Here is a 23947-nt window from a genome sequence, read left to right as displayed (position 1 = left end):
CGGAAACACACCAGGGCAACGGAAGGCAGTATCTCTAAATGATTGGAGCCGAGGCTTTGGTGTCAAACTGACCCCAATTCCAAGCTGAATCACCTCTTAGCTGTGTGTCTTTGGGCAAGTTTCTTCACTTTCCCGTGCTACAGTTTGATTTCCTATGAAACGGTTTCCAGTGACTTCTAGGTTATTCCGTTTGAGAGGCATCCCTGAGATAACAGATATGACACATTCTGGACTCAGTAAACTTCGATTATGATGTCTTGAAAGACTTGCCAGCACAGTGACGTCTCTCCCGAGGCTGTGTCCCCTCAGAGAGGGAGGAGTCCCTGCGTGTGCTCCTTCTGAGGTTCTAAATGCGGCTGACCTCAAGCTCCTGTCCTCCATCTGCCAGCACTGAGCACCACACTGTCCCCTGCCTTCTCCCTTCGGGTCCCAGAGGCAGCAGCCTTGGCGATGGGGCCAGTCTGGGGCTTGGTCTCCGAGGAGCCTGACCAGCCCAGGGGTGGGGGAAGCTTTCCCAGCCTGGTCCAGTCTGCTCCTGTTGCTGGTTCCCTTAGGCCTCTTGTTGGAGGTGCGGGAGGGCTCAATTCAATGTGATAAACACTGACTGAGCCCCTATTGTAGCCTGGTCCCTGGCACAGGTGCTGGAGCATGCACAGAGTAAGTCTCACTCCCAGAGACAGACTCACAAGAAGTGAGAGTACCCATTGTCTCCAAAGTGGGCAGGGAGAAAGTGAAATCCCTGTGAGGTAGCCAGGCCTGAGGGTGCAGAGGTAGAAGGGGTCAGAGTGTGACTTCAGGAACTGTGGAATGGTTAAGGACACTTGTCAGTCTAATCTAACCTAATCAACCCAATCCAATCATGAGCTTATTAAATGCATCTGACCTGGATGGAGGACTGATAAGTTCTGGGCCCTGTTCTTTAATGATCTTTGGGAACTGTGCACTTTGGCCCCAGACCTGAGTCTGTGTGTGCTGGGTGGGGAGGTACGTTTTCCTTTTAAACTAACTTCAAAAACAGGCTTTCAGAGCTGCAGGCCTTTCCCTACAGTCTTTGCCTGTGCTGGGAGCAGAAGCAGGGTCTGGTGGAGACTGTCTGTTGGGGAAGGTGTTGCAGGATAGAGGAGGCTGCCCCTGGGGGCAGGGAGCACACCTCCACCACCCTTTATAGGAGCCCATCTTTCTGTTAGATGCCAGGGTCCAAACAATAAAACATGTTTGTAAATAGCTGTATTATGCATGTCCTTAAAACACTGCACAACTGGAGCGCCTGGGTGGCTCAGTCGTTATGCGTCTGCCTTCTGCTCAGGTCATGGTCCCAGGGTCCTGGGATCGAGCCCTGCATCAGGCTTCCTGCTCCTTGGGAAGTCTGCTTCTCCCTCTCCCACTCCCTGTTTGTGCTCCCCTCTTGCTGTGTCTCTCTCTGTCAAATAAATAAACAAAATCTTAAAAAAAATTGCACAACTAATACATGAATGCACAAATGCACCCTTTTAATAAATATTCCAGGCATCCAGAAAAAGAGGAAAATCTGGCATACTCCATTCTTTCACCTTCCTCTGAGCGGCTCTCAGTAGGGTATGCACCTCTCCAGAATTTTTCTGTGTGCTATTTGCATACATGTGCATTTATAAATACAGAGTTTAGTTTAGCATGTGAGTATTTTCAATACAAATAGGACCGAACTGCCTGTGTTGTTCTGTAACTTGCTTTTCTCACCAATAGGTCTTAGAAATCTTCCTCAAGGGACCTCCAGGTCTTAGTTACTCTTTTTAACTGTTGCTGGGAGGTTGGGGTGGGAGGAGGGGCAAGAAGTGCAGACACATAAGCATCCCCCGTCCATTGAGTTGGGTCCAGTTATTTGCTCTTGCAAACAATGCTGCAGAAAAGACCTTTATCCAGGCTTCTTGGGGTACATTTTTAAATATTTCTGCAGGACAGAAATTGCTAGATCGGTGGGGATGCGTGTTTTTTTTTTACCTGGATGGATCCTGCCAAGTCCTCACGCACCTCCCCAGCCTAAAGGCTCTACCAGTTTACACTCTCAACAGCTGCCTGGTCTGCCCTCTGCAGGGATGCATGGCTTCTCTGTTGGGGTCTCCCTCCCCTTCTGCTGCTCCTTTTGCAGATCCTCCAGGCTCTCCTCCAGGCTTTGGCCAGATGCCACCTTCCTGTCCTTTGCCACCCGGCTGTGTCAAAGGCCCCATTCTAAGGACTCCGAGTGGCATCTCAAAACATAAAGCTGATAAATCAGGGACCCACAACTCTCGTTTTGGAATGACTTTTTTGTTCTCCAGCAAGCTGTGCTATAGAGTTTGGAGCAATCCATTCATCAATTTTGATTAAGTCTGCCCCTCCTTCACTCACTGACTTACAGTGTGAGGCTCTGTGCTCATTGTTTTGGAAACTTAGCCCTCATAGGGCATACTCTCATTGCTTGGAGCAAAGTATGCAAACGACTTGTGCTATTATGTAAATTTATATTAAATATATTTGTTATATTAATAGCCAGCTGGCTGTTGTTAGAATGTTTTAAATACTCAAGAAATAGAAAGAGAGAGAGAGGAATTCTGTAGGCAAGGGACCTGACAGGCTTTGGGGCTAGAACAGTCTAACAGATTAGCACTGAGATTTATTAGTCCACCTCGAATGATTCCTGGGGCCGTCCAGCCCTTTTGTCACCACATAAACAAATGTGGGGACTTCTCTATCCTTGAGCGAAAGCTGTTTTCAAGAGTAAAGGGGGAGGGCAGACATAGGAAAGAGATGTCTTTTCCAAGCCTCTCTTCCTCTGCCTTTGTCAAGAGGGTCTGATCTGTCTGATCGTCAGCAAGGCTGTTCAAATGCCTTCCTTCCTTCCTTCATTAGGGTTGATATTTCTAAAAGATTTGTTTGTGATTATCCAACCTTCCCCGTTGGCGAGAAAAAGATGAGATGGCTTTCAGCCTGTGTATGGACGTGTCCTCTACAGATTTTTTTTTTGGCCCCTTATTTAAAAAAAAAAAAAAAATCAGAAACTAAGGCCACACTGTTCAGAGTTCAGATAGCAAGCTGCTTTAGAATCAGAAGATAACATGGTATACTGAGTAGCAGGACCCAACCAAAAGAATATTCTGATATATTAACTTGTCTCCGGAGTCAGATAAAGTACCTGAGTCAACAGACGTTAGAGCCTGCTTTCCTCCACAAGGGAGGTCATTGAGATAAGCCACTGGCTTCTGATGTCAGAGCCAGGGCAGAGAGCGTCCAGGAGCAGCTAGTTCTGTCCTGATGGTTGCTAGTGAGGGTGGGTACCACGGAAGATCTAGACTTTGGACTCCGGCCGGGGCTGCCATGTCAATTTGTACCATTTCCAGCTAATCGCTTTTTGCCATGCGCTCAGTAAAGGGACTTTTTCTTTTTTTAGTTCCTAGTGTTAGACTGTTTAATTCAGTTACATAAAATCTGGAAGCTAACAAGAGCTTATATGGACTGTAAATTACTGGGGGTGTACCTCCGAGATCATTCTACAACATTCCATCCATTCATCCTTCCATTTAAGAATGATAAGAGCTGATATGTTCCCGTAAGAAGTTTAAAGTATATTGGGGGCATGTTACACAGATACATAGAGCTTTTAATCTGTGATTGATTATTGGAGTGTCTGCTTCTCTTCTGAGAAGAGTCGGATCAGTCCTGTTCACGGTGCGATCATTCATGCCTCACACAGTGCCGGGCACAGAGAACATATTCGATAAACGAGCGAGTCAGCAGGAAATGAGCAAGGGGTGGGGCAGGAAGTGTGGAATAGAGGGTGGTTGCCAAAGCATGGTGAGATGTAGCCACTGAGAAAGGTGCTAGCTGGAGCTGGGATGTGGAATTGGGACTTTATTCTGTCTCTGGAAAGACATCAATGGGTATCAAGCAGGAAAGTAGCACGATAAAGCAGTCTCCAAGACCTCAATGGATATCAGGCACGGAAATAGCATGATAAAGCAGTCTCCTTCTCTCTCTGTCATGCATTCATTTACTCATTCATTCCATTCAATACAATTTATCAAGGATGATCTGTCTGTAAGGCACCACACAAAATACCGAAATATAAGGAACAGAAGGAAGAGAATCGTATTTTCAAAGAGCTCCCAGTCTGGAAGGGGAGAAAGAGAAGTAAACAGATGATTATAATGTATGAATTTTATGCTAGAGATTCACACAGAGTACTCCAGGATGACCTTCTGGAGGAGGTAACATTTGAGCTGAATCTCAAAGGACACATATGGGTCCGGTAGAGGAAAGGGTGGGAAGGGTGTTGCTGGCAGGGAGAGAAAGGGGAAAGCACATGATGCTTGGGAATAACGGCCCACGGTTTGGGGTAGCTGGTGCATTGTGTGGGAGGCTGGGGAGCAGAGGGGTATTGCTGAAAAAGCAGCCAGAGACCAGAGCAGAAAGGGCTGTGTAGGGACTCCCAGGCTTCATCCAGCAATGAGGAAAGGAAATGCTCAGATCTGTACTTTAAAAAGATCATGTTGATGGCAAAGAATGGCTTGCAGAGGAGCTGGATGAGCAGCAGGGAAAATGGAGGCAGCTGTTCTTATCCAGGTGCAGAATCACAAAGGACTGAATTAAAGTAGTGTCCAGGGCGGGGAGTAACAATTGCAGACATCTACTGAGCACTTACTGTATGCTAAGAAGTGTTCTACGTGAAGGCATTAACTCAGTCCTCCAGTTAGCCTCTGAGACAGGAACTGCCATCATTCCCATTTTCCAGATGAGAAGAATGAGGCACAAGGTCACCCTCTAGTGAGTGCATATGTGTACTCAGGCCACTCACAGGGTTGTGGGACTTAGGTGGAGCAGCAGCGTTGGGGTGCGGGTGTGATGGTGGGGAAGAGGAGGAGTTCCATTTAGACTGTTGGTTTGAGATGCCCATGGGACTCTGTGGGGGAGGGGTTTGGCTGCATCTGGGCTGGGAGTAGTGATCTGAGAGTCATGGTCAAGGGCATTCAAGGAGACTGCAGGCTGGGAGAGGCCAGAAACAACATCTTGGAGCACCCGCTGTCAAAGGGGTGAACAGAGAAAGAACAGCTCATGAAGGGGACTGAGAAGGAAATCAGACCAGAGAGAAGAGTGTCTCAGGAGGGCATGATCAACAGGTTACCTGCCAGTGAGAAACCAGGTAGGGTAATGACTGAGGAGTGGGGAGTGTCCTTAGCAACAAAGACAGACTTTGGCCACAAAGATTTCATAGGTCACCTTGATGAAGAGCTGTTTCAGTGGAGTGCTACGGGTAGGATGGGAAGTATAAGGGAGGTGAGGAAGGAGAGACAAGTCTCCAGAGTGGTTTGGAGGCACTTTGTTAAAGAAAGATGGGAGAGGCTGCAAGGCAGAGGGGAGGCAGGGTAGAGTGATTTGATCTTCTTACGAGACTTGAACATATTTTTATGTGGGCTTATTTTGGGATAACCCCAATAGAGCTGAGATACTGGCTCATCCTAGCCAATCAACAAGTCTTCTTCTTCCTTCTCCAACCCCTGCCATCACCTCCACCTTGAAAAAAGCAAGCACTCGTTGTGTAGGAAAAAAGGGCGAAAACCTGAGTATTGGCAAAACCATGTGGGAATCTGGGAGAATTTCTATTTTGCATGCTGAGTGGTAATGAGTGGTTAAGTAGCTATGCTAGTAAATGCTTAGTTGGTTCTTATTTTTATCTGTTTATGGGAGACATGTACCCTATTGATCATGGAGGGAATGGCCACCCAGCAGGCCATCCTGCCTTCCAGCGCCTCCCTGGTGCTTTCTGGAGCAGAACCAGATCCTGCCATATTTATGTGACTCCAGCTTTGGCAGTTTGGAAGTTGCTGAAGGCAGGCATAACAAGTTCTCTATTCTGCCTTGAAAAAAACAAATGGGCCAACCTCCATTTCTAATGAGGCCCATGAAGCAGATACTACATACCATGGATCTGGCTGTCACATTGATGAATGAGTCTTGTCTTTTGAGAGTCACTTGGGAAGTTGCATTTGGAAGCTTGAGCGGAGCTGTCAAGAGCAGACGGGGGCACCCCACCCAACAGCTGAGACTGTTTATTTGAGGGTGGGGTAGAGGATACCATTGTTTTGAGCCATATTAGAATTCCCTCCAAATGTTGGAAGTGTGGCCAACCTACACTAAAGGCAAAGGCATAAGCTTCAGCAGGAGCCAGCTGGGCCCACACATCCCACCAATGACCTAATTGTGTCCAGCAGGACCCAACCATTTATATTTGCCTTTATTTACAGCCCCAAACAGGCCAGTGGGCAGCTGCTCAGTGCAGGGTAGGGTGTGACAGTGGGCATTCTCACAGTACTTTGGAAATAGCCCAAGTGAGGAACTAACACAGAATCCACGAGAACCCTTCTCATTCCCAGTGGCAAATGAATGAGTGGTGTTGAAAGGGGTTCTTGGTGAAAATGGAATACCTCTGGCCAGTGATTTTCCAACCCTGTATCCCAAGGCATTTCTGAGACCCTGAAATATAGACCCAGGGCCATGTTTTCCAGGAAATTTTCTGAACAGTAGGGGCTGGTGGCCAACTGACTACCCAGGATCTCCAGATTCATTCTCAGACCTACCTGGAGGTATGGGCAAAGTGGCTGAATTACTAATTTGAATCACCACTAGGCTCTTGGAGGAGGGCATGGGAGATGATGAAAGTCTTCTGATATCAAATCACAACTGGGAATCCCATCAGGATTGGCAATCACCTTAAATTAGGGAAAAGACTTTGACTGATGATGTCAACATTGAAGACAGTCTTGGGTCTTAATAAGCACTAAACTTGAATGTCCTAGCTTTGCACTTGATCTATCCACACACTCATATAATTCTCCGCAAATTCCAGAGTGCTATCCTACCCTTCTCATCTGCTGCATCCACTCTCATGTACACAGATGGTCTCCAACCCTGACCCATTTCATAAGCTTTTGGTTTGATTAGGGTCTCTAAGTGTGTAGACAGAATGATAAAGATAATGTCATCTGTCACAGGCTGGCTTAGCCTCAGGGAGAAGGAGGGTCCTCAGGGCACATTTACATGGGGATTTTGGCAGGGGTGGGAGGGGAAGGCAGGGAGAGCTTTAGAGTATAACATTTGAGTGCTATTTGAACAGAGGGTGCAGATCTGGGCATCAGAGTTCATTCGTCCTTTGATCAATGCACATTTTCTGAGCTCATGTATAAGCAAGGCACTGATGTTATAGAATATAAGAGGTATAGGCCTTGCTCTCAGGGAGCTCCCAGTCTACGGTGAGACAAGAGCTGATGGAGGTTAAAGAAATCAGTTCTTAAAAGGCAGGTGTAAAGATAAGTGATGCACAAGGGAAGTAAGTCCTACAAGGAGACTTTTGTATGTCTTAGGAGTGTGACAAAATTGTCAACAATCCTACTTCATTCTCTGAGCACTCCAAGGTTGGGAGCAGGTCTTGCTGATTTTCATTTTCCCAGCACAAGAAGTGCTCATTGAGTATTTGTTGAAGGAATAAATGAATGTGCAGAGAGTTGAATGGAGCAACTAACTCCTTCTTAGGGGTGGGAGAAAGTCTTCTTAAAGACCATGATCTTTAAGCAGTGTTTGGAAGTATGAGTAGGTCTTTGCCAAGCAGATAAGACAAAGAAGGGATTCTGGGCAGAGGGAACAGTGGGAGCAAGTGCACGAAGCAGGCATCAAAGGACAGAGAGTGTCTGGCTGATGTCCAAGGCATGTTGGTCAACCACAGGGAATGATGAGGCCGGAGAGAGGGCTGGGGCCACACTGAACAGGACCTCAGAAGCCATTCTTAACAGTTGAGGCTTTGCAAATTATGAGAAGTGCTGGAATTTAAGGGATTTCGGTAAGATAGTAATGTGACCACTCTGTGTGTGAGCTGAGGCAGGGTTACCACTGAGAAGCATGCTCAGAACCTCTCTTCTAAAGGTTTAGGGATGCTATTTACCTGGGACTGCAGGGCTATTAATGCTAGAGGCCCTTTGAGGTCGTCTAACCCAGCCCTTCCATTCCATGCTTGGGAAACCCATGGCACAGGGAGGGAAGCAAATCGTCCGAGGTCTCACGGCACGTTAGGACAAGACTCCAGGTCCTCTGGACCCCCAGGCTGACTTCCTCTCCACAGAGAGATGTGGGCTCACAGTTGGGTCCTGCTCTCCCCCTACTATGCAACCTTAAGCGAGTTACCTAACTGTGCAGTTTTATCTTCCGGAACGTGGAGATAATATTGTTTCCTTTGGGGGGTTGCTGTGGGGGGTAAAATGAAAGAATGCATGTCAAGTGTCTCGGTTGCTTGATGCCTGGCAGTTGGCGTGTGCTCAGTTGGAAGTGATTGGTATTATATCCCCTTTCCAGGGTCTGTCTCCACTCCAGTGTATCATCCCGCTGCTTGTCTCTGGTGGTGGTGGTGCTGGTCCTGTGATCACTCAGAGCTCCCACTGTAGCTGAATGAGCCAGAGGTATGCTTCTCAGCCTGTCCCAGAAGGCAGCAGCATAACCTGGCTTTACTGGGTTTAGGGCAGATACTGATTTTTAAAACAGTGATCTTTGCTTTGGATTACAGTGCAATAGTGTGCTCTTTTGGAATTAAAAAAATGAAAAAATAATGAAGGAGGTCTGTATATACTTGGCGTGGGTTGAGTGATTTTTTTACCATGCAAAAGGACTTCCCCATTCTCAAAGGGATTCATGGTAGGGGTCCTTTAAATCACTGGTTCCTCTTTGGGCTCTCACTCAGGAGTCCATTTCCCTAGTGTGATTCACCTCAACTTTCCAGGAAAGGGTCTCCTGCTCCCACAGTCTTGTCACCCCTGGCCTTTTTGCAGGATTCCCTTGAGCTTTGAGCTGAAGCAGGGGAATGCTGGAAGGGAAACAATGTAGGCGTAGGATACACCTTGATTTTATATGCCACGAGAAAGAAATAGCTATGCTAATTTTAGCTCTAAGGTGCCATTGATTGAGAGACAAATCCTGATTTCAGAAATGTTAAAATATGAAAAAAATACAGTGGACCCTTGAACAAGACAGGTGTTCTTATATGTGTTTTTTTTTTTTTTTATAAATATAGTACAATGTGGAAATTTATTTTCTCTTCCCTATGATTTTCTTAACATTTTCCTACCTCTAGCTTTCTTTATTATAAGACTGTGGTATATAATCCATAGAACATACAAAATATGTGTTAGTTGACTCAGTTATCTGTAAGGCTTCTGGTCAACAGCAGGCTATTACTAATTCAGTTCCTAGGGAGTCAAAGCTCATAGGTAGACTTTTAATTCTCTATTAGAGGTCGGTGCCTCTAACCCCCATGTTGTTCAGAAGTCAACTGTACTTCTTAGAATCACTGAAATGTGGTGTTTGAGAACCAGGGTCAGCTGGATACTAATGGCAGAATGAGAGCATACAAGTGGGACCAATCACCATTATACTTTGCTTCACATTATTTAATTATTGTTTTTTGTTTGGGAAAGAAACCGCTAATCCGTAGACTTTGCGGGACAGACCCTGGGTCTCTTTTGTTCACCACTGTATCTCCACCACCTTGTTCATAGTTGGGGTTCAACAAACATTTGTTGAATGAATAAACAAAAGAGCCACATTCTAAAACATGTGGAAAACCCAGAAAAGAAAATAAATCATTCACAATTCCCCCACTGTGGGTATTCTGGCTTATTTCCTTCGAGTCTTATTTCCTATGAATATGCTCTTTCATATACATGTAAACATAATTTATTATTAGATTTAGCTCTGGGATGTGTTTTTGTATTTCTCTATTAATATGAATGAAATGATGAAATGAGATGAGGCAGAAATGCTTTGAAGATTTGTAAAATGTTTAACCAAATATCTTATTATTAGTTAAAATACTCATCGCAAGGCTGCTATGAATGAGGCTGATTTTCTGAGAACACACTTCAAAGCAAACAACAAATTTGTTCTCTGAAGCCCAGAACGGGCTGTCCCTGTCTCTTGCTCACTGTGGGGAGTCTCTTGGTTTCCTTTTGGGAAGAGGAAGAGATGTAAGGGCTCTTAGAAGTCCTGAGCTCCAGCTTCCCACTCAGGCCAGACATTTCTTTGGAGTCACTCATGGAAGGTAAGTCCCTGCCTCAGAAAACTCAAGCCTGCCAGAAGAATTTACTATTTGCTCCAGCCAACACCTAAAGATTGGGCTTCCATCCCCTTGTCTTTGTGAACAGATAGGAGCCTAACTCTGACAGGTGCCCATTAGCAAACCCAGGTGGGTTTCTCATGGAACAGTACCCCCCCTTCCTGCTTTCTGCCATGTTTCACTTCCCTGACTGCCCCAGACCCTTCTGCTCCCCTCCCTTCTCCTCACATTTCCATTAAGATGCCAGCCACCTCTGTGAAAATGGAAGTTGAGTTCCGTTCATGCTGAACCTTTGTCCCTACTGCAAGGGTATATTTTTGATTAAAATCTGTCCTTGTCACTTTAACGAGTGTCTGGCTTTGCTTGGGGTTGGCGGTACTCAAAAGCCCATGAGGCTAATAGCTTGGGTTCTGGGCTCACCAGGGCAGCCTATCTGTCTGCATGCCTGGACTTGTTCGTCTGTCTTCTTGCCCTTCTCGACTCAAATCCTCAGCCCTGAACTTGGCTCCCTGCCATCTGCTCCATGCCCTCCTTCTTTGTCCTTAAAGATGAGGTTTTCTGGCTGCGCCACTTGGTTCCCACCTCAGATACCTTTGCATGCTCGTTTCTGATCTCTCCACCTGTCTCAGCCTCTGAGGCCCATGGAGGCCAGCCAGCCTCCCAGGCTCCTCTGTGTTTGCCTCAAAGCCAACATCCCCCCCCCCACCCCCACACTGTGTGCTCCAGTGGAGGCTGATCTTGGCCGTCAGCAAGTATCCAGGCATTAAGTACTGGGAACAGCTTGGGAGGCCCACACTCTCAGTGCTTTCCCATAGATTAAGAAAGTTCTGCCCCCCCACTGCAGAAGGTTCTGGAAAAAACCCTGACCCAATTCAGTGAAAAAGAAAGTAAGCTAGGTTTCTCTCACACCCAATTTTAGGAACTGATGGATGGTATGGGAGAATTGGGTGACAGAGGTTAAGCTGATACCTTTCTCCAATTTCTAGGTGAGCCTTTGTCCCGAGCCCATCCCCGCTCAGGCTTCCTGAGTGGACTCAGAGCCTTCCAAAAGTGGGAGTCCCATTTCCCCTCCTCATGCCTATGCCGGTGGCCGGCGTAGGGCCCAGGACCTCTGGTCCAGGGCGCCCAGGAACTTACCCTCTGCTCCTGGGTGGCCACGAAAGTCTGGAACCCTGGAGCCACCCCAAAGCCCAGTTCTTGGATGAAAGGCGGCTCAGACTGACTGTGGATCTGAACTTTCACTCCTGCTTCAAATGTCGTTTCCTCTGAAAGGACAAAGACACACAGAGCCATGGGTCAGCGACAGCAGATGCTCACAGACTCCTGGGATTCAGAAGCTCAGAGGGACGCCAGAAAAGGCCACCTGGCGGGCAGTATGATGGCCTGCAAAGACATCTACATCCTTATCTCTGGAAACTATGAAGATGTCACTTTGCCCTGCAGAAGGGATCCTGCAGATGGGATTAATTGAGGGACCTGGAGATGGGGAGGTTATCCTGGATTATCTGGGCAGCCCAATGTCATCACAAGGGTCCTCATGAGAGGGAGGCAGGAGGGTCAGCATCAGGGATAGAATGGAAGAAGCTTTGTTGCTGGTTTTGGACATGGAGGAAAGAGCCACAAGCCACGGGATGCTGCACAAGGCAGGGGGACAGATTTTCCCCCTGAAACCCCCACAAGGAATGCAGCCCCGCCAGCCCCTAGATTTTTGCCCTGTGAGACCGGGTTTTGGACATCTAAATTCCAGCACTATAACAGAAAAATCTGTGTTGTTTGAAGCCAGGAAGTTTGTGGCATCTGTTATAGTAGCTGTCAGAAGCTAATTCAGGCCAGTTAAGCCAACCCTTTGCTTTGGACTCTGGCACTATAAAATGGGATTAGGAAGTGAGTCAAGCACCTTTATTTTATTCACAAGCTTCTCTGCTGGGCCATGAGCTGAAGGTGAGGGGATCACGAGGGGGAAGAGACGAAGACACAGCAGCAGAAATGAAAATAGAGGACTTGCTTGTATGCTAAGATGCCTGCTGCCCCTTGGAGCTGTAGGAAATGGGCAACCAGAAGAGACCCTTCTGCCTCTCTTTCACTTCACAAGAGAAATGGCCCTTGGCAGCAGGAGGTGGCAAGAGTGGTGGAAGGTGATGGGATGGCAGAGATGGGCTCACAATTAGTGGAGAATGCACAGGTGGGTTGTATGAGCCTTTCCTGGGTCAGAGTCCTCAGTCTTATGCTTTCCCTACAGCCCGCAGAGGGAGCTGTCCAGCACGAAAACCTGCACAACTTTCTCCCAGGCTGATAAGGAGCCCAGCCTCCATAACCCGCCCCTGTTAACCAGCCTTCTTGGGGCAGCCTCCTTCATGGCACCAGATGGTCCAACCCTCCTGGGCTGCCCAGATTGGTTGTTACTGGTCTCTGCTCTGCATGAATGCACATGCATTTCCTTCTGCCTGGAAAGTCTTTCAACCTTGTCCACTTGACCAATCTCCCTACTCGTCTCCGAAGATTCAGCCCCCAGCCCCACCCAAAGCGAACCCTTCTCTTGCTCTCTTGTGTTCTTTATATATACCTGATGAAACTTCTGCCACACCGGGCACTAATTCTTTATCTGATTGTCTCTTCCACCAGGCTGGAGGATCCTGAAGCCAAGTTCTGGGCTGTCTCCCTGGATCTCAAAGGTCCCCCGTGGGGTCAGGCCATATAGCATGCACTCAGGCAATGCCTGCTGAGTGAATAAGGGATTTGTGACTCAAGCAAATGAGGGGACAAATGGAGGTCGAGGTGAGTGAGGGAGGGAGGGAGGTGTTAGCACTGGGATCATAGTCTGGGGACGAACGCTGAGAGGAAGGAAGGGCTGGGGCCAGGCACGGGAATGGGCAAGACCCACAGACAACCTGGTGTCCAGTGACAGAGGCAGGGGTGGGGGGTCTCTGATGGACAACAATTCCATGGTAGGGGTACATGCACAGAAGGGCTTAGTAGGCACCCTTCCCTCCAGTGGTCAAATGTTCTGCTATTTCTTTACCCAGATTGTCTGTGTGCAGAATGCTGTCCGAATGTCCCGGCATGCCTGTGATTTGGGGCCTGTCTTTCCCAGGGATGGTGAATGCTGCAGAGAAGTGAGTGCCCCTTATTCCTCCCAATGCCCCACAGGAGCATCAGGGAAGGCGACTGCGGGAGATGGAGGATGGGCAGGAAGGGGAAGGGTGGAGGAGAAGTCAGGAGCCTGATGAACAGGCTCAGATAGGGAAGCAGCGGAAGAGGCGTGATGCTGGGATCACAGGGATGCTTGTGCTTGGATGAACTGAAGTCATGTTCAGTGAGCTGTGGGGGGTGGGATGGGAGAGATGCCAAAACTTGTTTTCTGGAGCTCTCTGAAGCTGCGTGCCAGCTAGGGAACTGAGCTTAGGAAACCTGAGAGCCAGTAAGACAGGCTCAAAGGAGGGGACCTGTGGCTTACAGGGAGAAATGAAAAGTGAAGTCGTTCTGTCAGAAACGCTTCAAGTAATGGGCAAAGCAGACAGGCCAGGCATGCCTGCCTTGTGAGAGCCGCCCAAGGCCAGCCAGAGCAGGTTGGGATTTGGAAGGGGAGTTTATTCCAGAAGCAGCAGGGGCTGGGGCAGAGTACATTTCTAAATGATCTCCTATCATTACAAATATCCAGCAACTGGCTGGGCACAGAAAAGAGTGACGGGTAAAGCTTCCACTCTCTTTAGAGAACTTTCTGTCAAGGTGGAATGTTCTAGAATCTGTGCTTTCCAAGTAGGAGCTATAACAACATGAAGTGTGACAAGTGCAACCAAGTAACTGAGATTCCAATTAATTGCCTAATTAACCCCCCCCCCCAGCTTTACCGAGGTATAACTGACATATTGTGAGGTAAGGTATATGATGTGAGGATTTGATATATGTACCCGTTAGGAAAGGATTTCCTCATCAGATTAATTAATACATCTATCACCTCACATACTTACCTTTTTTTTTTGCTTGCCTTATTTATCTTTAATTGAATTTCAATTTAATAAATTTACTTAAATAGTCGCATGTGGCTAGTGAGAACTTCAGTGGGCAGTGTCGCTGGAGAATGTTAGCTGTGAACAGATTCCAGACGTCTCACAACATCAGGGATAGCAAGGACGTCAGTCCCTTGCTTTCCTAAGCAGGTGCCTCTGGGAGGGTCTGTGGCCTGGAGGCCTTGGGTGATTTGGGTGGGGCTCTGGGCAAGCAGAAGCAGGGCTGTGTGTCTTCATGGCCAGCCCACAGTGATCGTCCCAGCTGTCCTCCAGCCCTGGTTCTCCATAACACTAGTCTCCCATCTCCAGATAGTTTCTCTTCCTTCATAGAGCTGCCCTCAGCCTCCCTCTATGGATCATTCTCCAGTCTGAGTAGTGAGCAGCCGCCTTCCAGTCTCTGCCCTGTAGTACCCACCCGCAGTGTCCTACACTTCCTGGACATGGATGCTATCAGTGTCACAGTGAAGACCCAACTTAAGAACTCAGTGATCCAATATAGACAGCTAGAGTCAAAGGCTCCAGTCAGGTATCTCGGAGGTTCTCGGACTGGAATGCACATCAAAATCATGTAGGGAGCTCTGGGTGATGATTCTGGGGACCCACCCCTCCACCCAGTCACTCTGGGGTAGAGCCCAGGCATCTGCATTTCCAGAGATTCAACTATAGGTTATCTGAGGCCAAACACAGGTGGGCAAGTAGCAATCTAGTCCAGAGAGGGGAAGTGATTTGGCCAAGTGCACACAGCAAGTCCAAGGTAGAGCAGGGGCTAGAAGTCAAGTCCTCTGACTTCTAATTCATTCCCTGCTTTTTGACAGCTGCAAGTCTGCCCAGGGTCTGGTTGGACCCAGGGAAATGCCAGCAGCACAGGCTGCCTGTCCATGTCACATGACTTGGCGGTGGAGGGGGGTGTCCCTCCTGCTGAGATGTAGATGGGTTGCCCATAAAACCACAGCAGCAGCAGCAGTTATAACAATAACTGGGACAACCCACACGGTTTTGGGGTCCCAGCACAAAATGAAAATGTGGGGACCCTTCTTAAAATAATTATGAATTTCAAGACAGCCACAGCTGAACATTCAAGCAAGGGTGTGGCCTTTGGAGCACGGGGTCCAGCATGACCACACGGGTGGCACGTTGGAGGAACCAGCCCTGACCAGAACCCAGACTGGCATGGACAGAATTCTTCCCAGCCTCGTGTTCCCCTCACCACCAAATGATCTGACACAGAGCTGCTGCAGAGCGCGGGCCCCAAGAGCCGCAAAGGATTTGTTTACATATCATGAACACCAGGATTCAAAGCCCCCGAGAGCGAGTGAGTGCATGAGAGCATGAGAGAGCACAGCGAAAGGGAAAGTTACTACATGCACAGTGTTGGGAGCCCTTGTTAATTAGGACCAAACATGAAAGATAATGTTGGATCAGGAGGAAGGTGGTAAGGCGCGTCCCAGCCCAAGACAGAATACCGTACCCCTTTTCAAGTACACAGCCATGGATGGCTCAAGGTGAGGTCTACCTGTAGAGTGTTTTCTGTGCGTGCAGAAAGGATTTGGAACCTCTGCGGGAGGAGACGGGCAAGCCACAGACAGAATGCATAATGGGGCCGGGAAAATACATAGCAATAAAAGAAGCTTAAATCTTTAATCTTTGCAAATTACAGGAAATATGCCAAGGAAGTAAACACGAGGGAAGTAGGAAGGGAAGATTTTCTGAAAAGCCAGAGGAATTTTCTAGGCTAAGGCAGGGACATGTTGATACAGAGCAATCTGTGTTGGCCAAAACCAACTTTACAACAGTGGCTAGGATAGCTAGCTGGAGAGGGGAGGGTAGGAGGGAGGCCAGATACATGGGGGCTCAGCTCAGTGCAAGATAGCCTCCCCTAGCCTGTCCTCTGCCTTCGGCTCTCTGCCCTGGGAGCTGCACCTGCAGAGACTGTCCTGATGGGCTCCCTCACCTTCTGGCTTCTGGCTGGGGTCAGCCAGTGATGATGGGTCTGTAGGAAACTGGAGGAGAGAGGAGTGACTCTGGGATATTCAGTCTCTTAGCTCCATTTGCTGGGGCACTGCGAGTTAGCCGCACAGCACCTTGGAAATCCATAGTTCTGCACTGGGGGGCTATGGGGAGCTCTTGGTATTGCTCTCTGTCTGGGTTCTGATGCCAGCTCTGTTCCCCTTTCCCTAGGCATTGTAGTGGCTGTCCTGCCCTCCCTAAGCCTTGCCCACCCCTTTGTAAACAGTCCTTCATTCGTCCTTGGATTATCCTGTTGATTGCCTGCTTGGGTCCTCACTGGTTCAGACCCCAGAGGGCATGTACTGCCTGGGCTCTGGGAGACAGCTAGAGGCACCTGTGCAGCACCATGCACAGAAGGACAGCTGCTGTGTCTGAGTGTTCTTGGTGGGAGACCTCACTGCCTACAGGGTGGTCCATGGTTTTCAAAGGTCATCCTTATTTTGAGCTGAAAACTGCCTGTTTACAAATTGGCCCCTGCTCCCAGCTCCATCCCTTTTTCCACTTGACACACCTTCAAGGATCTGAAGGTACATACTGTGACCACCAGTCTTCTTGTTTCCATGCTAACCTTCCCCTTGGCCCTAACCCCAGTGTGTCCTCATTCCTGGAGGCTTTGCTAGTGGAGGTATGCTCGGTGCTTTGACCTGGAGAGACTTCTGTGCAAAGGGGCTCAGGACGCTATCCCTGTCTCCCACAGGACAGCCAATAGCCCTTCATGGTGGATGGACATCCTGGGGACACTGGGTAGGGCCATGGTGAGCAGAGCTCGCACCTGGAGTAGAGAACCCTTTTCCCCAGGGAGTGACCTGGGCATTGTAAGAGATATAGAAACACAGGGCCTTCTACCTGGGGGGTCAGAACCAGACAGAGCCTAGGACAGTTGGTTAAATGCTTGGGGCTCTGGGGTCAGGCAGGCTAAGATCAAGTCTAGCTCCGTGACCTTTGGCAAGTTGTTTCATCTCTTGGAGCCTGGGTTTTCTGCAAAATTTGCAGAATGAGTTTGGACCTAATAATGGATCTGTCTTCATAGGGCTATTGGCATTGCACAGAAAACCCTTAGCACAGAGTCTGGTGATTAAGAAAGGCTCAATGACTTATAATTCTGTCACTGTCCTTATTCAGTGCTTCTGGCTTTCAATAAAACCCAGCTGGATAATAACTCACAAAAAAATAAACTTAATTTGCTTCAATTAAAAAAATGGATTTGTAAACTCAAGTTTCAATAGTAAATAATGTTCTTATTAAAAAACAACAACAACAACAACAACCACCCAGCTGGGTCAGGTGTCCTTTCTCACTCCTCCTTCCTGATGGGACCCCCTGCATCTGGACTGGCCCTTCTCTTCCCCTTCCATCTGGTTGATCCCTATCCAGCTCTCCTGTCCTGGAAGCTCTCTTCCACTGGATGTCCCAATATCTGGTACGTCCCTTTTCCATTAACTCTTTCTCCACTAAGTCTGGGAGATACTTGGGGACAGGATCAGTGTTTAATTTATGCATATCTGCATAATGCTTGGCACATAGTAAGTATCATACTGCTTGCAGAAGTGAACAAACAGCACAGCTGACCTCTGAGACTCAGAGTCCCAGCTTCTCCTTTTACGGCGGAGGCACAGAGATGCTAAGAGGGCGGCCTATTTGTCTGGGTCTCCTAGGCGAGGTTTTGGCCAAGCTGGGTCCGCACAAGGCCTGCTGAGCCATCAGGACCCACTGCCACCGTCTTAAGGCAGCAGGTGGTCAGTCATTCAGAGCCTGGTGGGCAGCTGTGTGGGGACTTAAGGCGGGGGGGGTGGTGGTCACAGCAAAGACTGCTCGGGACACCCTGCTAAAGGGACCTGGCTGGTGTTCCTGTCTTGGGTGGCTGCCATCTGCCTGGCTTCTGTGGCCTATGATATCACAGTGGGGGCATGACTCAGCCTTTGGGCCTCACTGCTCTTCAGGCTCAAGGAGAGGGGCCTGGAGTGCCCAGGTCCATGTTTCAGCCAGGCTGGGGAGGGGCCATCCATCCGCTGGGCCACCCCCGGCTCCGGGCCCCCCATTGGCTTCTCTGGCTCTGACACTGCTCACCGATGCTGGGCTAGGCCCTGCCATTCTCTGGGGACTGAAGTGTGTGTGTGTGTGTGTGTGTACATGACGGATAGAGAGACAGAGAAAGAGATAGGAGGTAAGAGAGGAACTATCTCCAAAACCACGCTCATCTCTTCTTACTTCCCTGAAGTGGCTCCTGGAAGTGCTGCTTTTCACAGAACCAGGGAAAACTCTGGCCTTCCTGAGAGCCCTGGGTGCTCCCCACCATTCTGCATCCATCCCCTTGTCCCCTGGACAGTGATGTACCAAATGCCTTACGTGGACACCTGCCACAGGCCAGGGGCCGGGGGCCCAGCAGGGAACCGCGCAGGTCCTGCGTCCTGCTGGAGCTCCCATTCCGGGCGGAGCAGATACCAAACAGGGACACAGGCCAGCTGCGTCCCGTGCTTGGGGGAGAAGCACAGGAGAGGACAGTGAAACCGCATAGGCGGGGTGAGGTGGGGTGGAGTGGGGTGGGCTGTGACTCTCCAGGGCTTTCCAGCGTGACTGTCTGTAGGCAGGAACCTGGCTGAAGCAGGCAGGTGGCTTGTGGGATGACCCCAGGAGAGCGTTCCAGGAGGAAGCAGGTGTGTTCCAGCAGGTGAGGAAGCCCTGAGACAGGCATGCCCTTGGCCTGTTCTCAGAGCCACTGGGATGTGGTCAGAGGCTGGATGATCCCTTTATTATGCCTTGGAGTTGCCCCGAGAGGCAGGCTTATTACAGACACGAGAACAAATGTTTTACAGAGAAGAAAACAAAGGCTCAGAGTGGTCAGCTTGCTGTATCCACAGTGAGCAAATCCAGTATCCGTCCCTGGCCGTCCACTCACAAGGCTCTGCTTTTTTGCCCTCTAATACCCGGCATCACTCAGACAGTGCCGTTCTGGTGTGACTGGCTGCGTTCTCCATGGGGTAGGTCCCCTTCGAGAGCTTGCAGGCCCGGACTCTGAGCCATTCATGTCCCTATAGGACATGGCAAACAACTACACTGCCATGAGTATGGTAAGCTCTGGGGCTCACAGACTTCACGTCCCAGATCCTCCCCACCATCCCGAGATAGGCGTCAACATGTCAATATTCCCACTTAGGGAAATTATATATATATATATATATATATATATATATATATATATATTTACATTGTATCTATGTTATAGGTGAAGAAACCAAAGTCCAAAGAAAGGAAAGGACAGGCCCAGGGTCCACCATTCATGGCTGCATAGAATTTTGGAGCTAGGAGAGTCCTTGGCACTGCTTGAATCCAACTAACTTTTCATCTTGTAGGTGAGAAAATTGAGACCCACAGGGAAGAGAGCGGCCAATGGCCACATGGCAAGTGGTGGCCTGGGAAGGTCCAGGAAGAAGGTATCTTGACTCCTCACTCTCCCCTGCCCTTTGTCAGTCGACTAGAGGAAGCAGTGGTCCCAGGTGACAAGCTAATAAGGGTTCAAGCTGTACAGGGATGAAGCTGTACAGGATGAATGGAGAGAATCTTTTAATTGACATTGGGTTCAGCAGCCTGTGTTCTCTCATCTCAGAGTTCAGGGGAAGGCTCACTGTGTGGGACAGTGACGATAATAGGGACTGAGGTCCTAGCCCCAGCCATTGAGAGCTCTGGTGGAAAGGTTCTGCCAAACACTGTTTCGGTGGTCCACTAAGGGCGCCATCTTGGTTCCTCCAGCCCTTCTGGCATGCATAGAGGAATCCAAGGAGGCCGAGGTGGGGCCCTGGAAAGGGGAGCAGGAGAGGGTCCCAAGAAAAGTGTGGGCTCTGAAATCATGGAGCCCTGGGTCTGATTCCCAGCCCCATCACTGAATAGCTGTGTGACCTCAGACAAGTTATATTGCCTCTCTGAGCCTTAGTTTACTCTTGTTTAAATTAAGGGTGGTGGGGGGGGAGTAGAGCTGATCCCTCAGTCCCTCAGGTGACTTTTAGCCTTGCAATTCTAGGAGCCCGGGATCATGCACAAGTCTCCTAACCTCATTGCATCTCATTTTAATGTCCTAAAAACTAGATTTAAAAAGCCCAACATGGCTGTTCAGCCCTTGCAAGTCAGAGGAGGCTGAGTTTTCTAAAGACAACACAAAGACTCCCTGAATTGCTGCCTGGCTAACATCGGGCTGTATGTGTCTTGTGCTCCCTGCCCACCCCTCCCATGATAAGCCCAGCTGAGCAGCACGTCTAGATGAGCAAATCTGAATCCCGCACAGAGACGGGTACGCTCACACTCCAGTATGCTCACACTCCAGTGCTTACAGGTGACATTTTGAGGCTAGACCAGATCTGGAGGAAGAGAAATCAACCCTGTGTCCCCAAGCCAGACGGGCTGCAATGATGTCTGTTCAGGGAAGCTCGTGGGGTAGGGGGTTCTCAATGATAGCTCCTTAGCAAGTGGCCACGACAGTGTGGTGAAGGCTGCAAACCTCAACCCCTTCCTGCAGAGCCTCAAAGCTCCTGTGACATGATCTGGCAAAGATGTTAACCAAGCAATGAAAATGTTAACCAAAGCAACCGCTTTTATCCCTCCATTCTCTTTTTCTGTTTTCATTATTAAGAAACACTGGCTCTTGGCGGAAAGAACCAAGGACCAAATCAGAGATAGATTCAAGTGCTAGTTCCAATGCTCTTTGGCCATGAGGTCATGGGAAAGCCACTCGGCATCTCAGAGACTAGCTTACTTACCATCTGTTCAATGGATTAATCTGTTAAATGATTAAGCCTGCTTGGTCTACATCGTTAAGAGTGTATGAGGGTCAGAGGATACGATGCAGGTGAAGCATGTTGTGTCCTATGGAGTGATTTGTCCATGTTGGGGAAGGAGAGGGTTAATGTTGGGTCTTAGTTATGCAACAAAGAAGAGCGGCTTCATTTGACACATTCCTGTTAAACAGAAGGTCCACAAAGCATACATTCGTGAAGGCACCGGTGTGCAATTTGGTCTGCTCTCATTACAAAAACATTTATCCCAAGGATTCTTTAAATAATGAGTTTCCCTGGTGCATTCAGGCTCAGAGATTATAAACTCCTTGGTAAGGAGGCTGATGATTCTGGGTGGGCAACCAGCATGCAGGAGAAATCACCCTTGAAAAGCCATCAGGAAGTGCCATGTATCCGGAACCATCAGGGATGTTGGTGGATGATTGAGATTCTATTTATAAACATTCTGTTTGCACACGCTGGTGATGGAAGTTAGGTACAAGCAGATGCCAAACAGATCACGTATATAGATTGTGATATAATTACGGAAGTCAAAGTCATTCAAAGCTTACCTTCTGTAATTGAGTATTTTCTCAATCAGTGAATATAAAAAGCACGATAGCGTTCATGTGGGGGGAATGACGTCTGAGAAATGTCAAGATGTTAAAAAGGCGTCTGCATACTTCCAAAGGGTGGGAGACAGTGGTCTGGATCAGAGCTTCTCATCCTAGAACATGAGTCAGCCTAGGGCTCCTGTTACAATGCAGATTCGAGTTGGGCTCTAGATTCTGCATTTCTGACAAGCCTCAAGGGGATGCTGGTGTCGCTGTTTGGAGGACCACCCTCTGGGGAGCAGGACTCACAGGAGAGCTTTGATGGGTTAGCAGAACACACCAGACCTGATGTGATCTGACTTCTGTCCAACCGTCCAGCTCTGGGTCTCAACCTTAGAGTCAGCTACCATGGACACCCTGGGCTGTTCTGAACTTTTGCTCCAGATTCCCTTCCCTCTGTTTGGCTTCTCACCTCCTTATGCCTCACACCCTCTCTAACTCCCATCCTTTGAATATCCGCCTGGAAGCCAGGCCCGGGACGAGGCCCAAAGGTCACCTCCTCTCGGAAGCCTCCCCTGATTTGCCCCTTTCCTCCCTTCTGGAACCCATCACCTGCTCCATCTATCCTTAGCAGTTAGAGCACTTGATGACATTTAATTGCGTACATGTGCCCAGACTGCAGAAGTCTGGCAGCCCGCAAGCAACGTGAGGGTTGTTGGATCAATGCATTTCCGTCTCCTCCGTAAAAGGAACCCTGGGGATAGTCCCTAGATCATGAACTCCTTGCAAACCTGGACTGTGCCCTTCATGCGTATCCCTGAGGGTGTGGCACACAGTGGGTCGCTTTGGCCATTTACCAACTAGGAGGGCATGAGCTCTGAGGTGGGTCTGCTTCATCTGCATACGGTCAGCCAGGCTGCGACGTAGGAGTAGAGCAGGTATATTTTCCGCATGTGTGTAAGGCAGTTCTCAGAACGGTGAAAGTCAGTTTTCTGGCTGCTTCATGGATGCTTGCCTCCAATGGTGCTTCTGACTCGTGGCGTCCTTTCTCCTGATTCCTTGGCACCCCTGGAGACCCCTCCCCCTGCCCCATCCAGTGAAAAGATCCCCTCCAAGCGTTAGCCCGGAACTCCAGCAGGCTGCTGCACGTCCCTGGCTTCCTGACTCTCAGGATTACTTCCGGGAATGTCCCCAGCACCAGGCACCATGACAGGAGTGCTTCCTGGGAGCAGAGATGTCAGAGAAACCATAGCAACCGTCGGCATCCCGTCTGGCTATGTCCCATTTATGACGGGAGATAGAAGTCGTGCTATTCCTGATAGGCGCTCAGGCTTTCCAGCTATGCAGAGAAGTTCGGATCATTTTCAATTTAATTTTAATTTTTATCAAAGCGATGTATGTGCATAATTTAAGAAGCCAAATGATTCCGCAAGGCTTTTAATGAAAAACAGCAGTGTTGGCTCCACCTCTCCCTGAGCCCCAAGCCCAATTTTCAGAGACAGCTACTTCCAACCAAAAAAACTACTTTTTTCTTGTATTTACTTGTATTTACTTTCATATTGCATTGGGCATCAATGGCTCGGAAGATACTCCTTGGTTTTTAAAAATTGTAGGTATTAGCCACCAAATTCCTCCCATGGAAGGTGAGGACGTAGACTTCTTCTGTGAGGGGTGGCCTGCTGTGTTTCTTTTCTTTCTATCCTCTTGGAGACTTACACAATAGTTCGGTTAAGCCAGTCTCCAGCTTTTATAGAACTAGGTAAAATAATATCCACATTCCAGCCTTGTAGTATCTAAAGATTTCCTGTTCTGTTTTCTTTTTCTTTTTGGTTGTTGGGTTGTTTTTTGTTTTGTATTGTTTTTGCTTTGCTTTGTTTTTTGGTTTGCTAGATATCTATCACAGAAGTGGGGGAAAAAAAAAGAAACCCAAACTCATAGAGACAGAGGAGTGGTTGCCAGGGGGTAAGGGTGGGGGAAATAGGCAGAGGTTGGTAAAAAGATACCAACTTTCAAGATGAATAAGGTTAGAGGGTATAATATAAAACACCATGACTATGGTTGATAACACTATATGGTATAATGGAAATCTGTGAAGAGAGTAGAATGTAAATGTTCTCGCCAAAAAATATATTTTATATATTAATATATAATGTATATATTATATTAACATGCAAATATAATTAATATATTAATTATGATTATAGCACCATTAGATATACATAATTAATATTATATTAATATAATATATGATGTATTATGAAGTATTATATATGATATATAATTAATATTAATAAATAATATCAATATATTTGATCTATGTATGAAATTATATTATATACATATTTGGAATGTATATTTATATATATTTAAAGATTATTTGAGAGAGAGAGAGAGGGCGTACCTGCAAGCAGGAGGAGGGGCAAAGGGAGAAGGAGAGAGAGAGAATCTCAAGCAGACTCGCAGCTGAGCAGGGAGCCCCACCTGGGGCTTGATCTCATGACCCTGAGATTG

General features: G+C 48.2%; 1 protein-coding gene and 1 long non-coding RNA gene across 2 annotated transcripts in view; one reads left to right on the top strand and one right to left on the bottom strand.

Annotated features, from left to right (window-relative positions):
- Positions 1–13218, top strand: part of LOC131816369 (uncharacterized) — a 65615-nt gene extending 52397 nt beyond the window's left edge. The window contains exons 2-3 of the long non-coding RNA XR_009348024.1: positions 12728–12880; positions 13129–13218. This is a non-coding gene — a long non-coding RNA (uncharacterized LOC131816369). The remainder of the gene's footprint in view (positions 1–12727; positions 12881–13128) is intronic.
- Positions 1–23947, bottom strand: part of LOC131816366 (acid-sensing ion channel 2-like) — a 252203-nt gene that overhangs the window by 51223 nt on the left and 177033 nt on the right. The window contains exon 3 of the mRNA XM_059149050.1: positions 11243–11370. Coding sequence (XP_059005033.1) covers positions 11243–11370 — 128 coding nt within the window. The remainder of the gene's footprint in view (positions 1–11242; positions 11371–23947) is intronic.

Source organism: Mustela lutreola, chromosome 15 (assembly GCF_030435805.1).
Source record: "Mustela lutreola isolate mMusLut2 chromosome 15, mMusLut2.pri, whole genome shotgun sequence".
Classification (NCBI taxonomy): Eukaryota; Metazoa; Chordata; class Mammalia; order Carnivora; family Mustelidae; genus Mustela; species Mustela lutreola.
The sequence above is the reverse complement of the archived record's forward strand: the minus strand, read 5'-3'. Positions and strand labels throughout refer to the sequence as shown.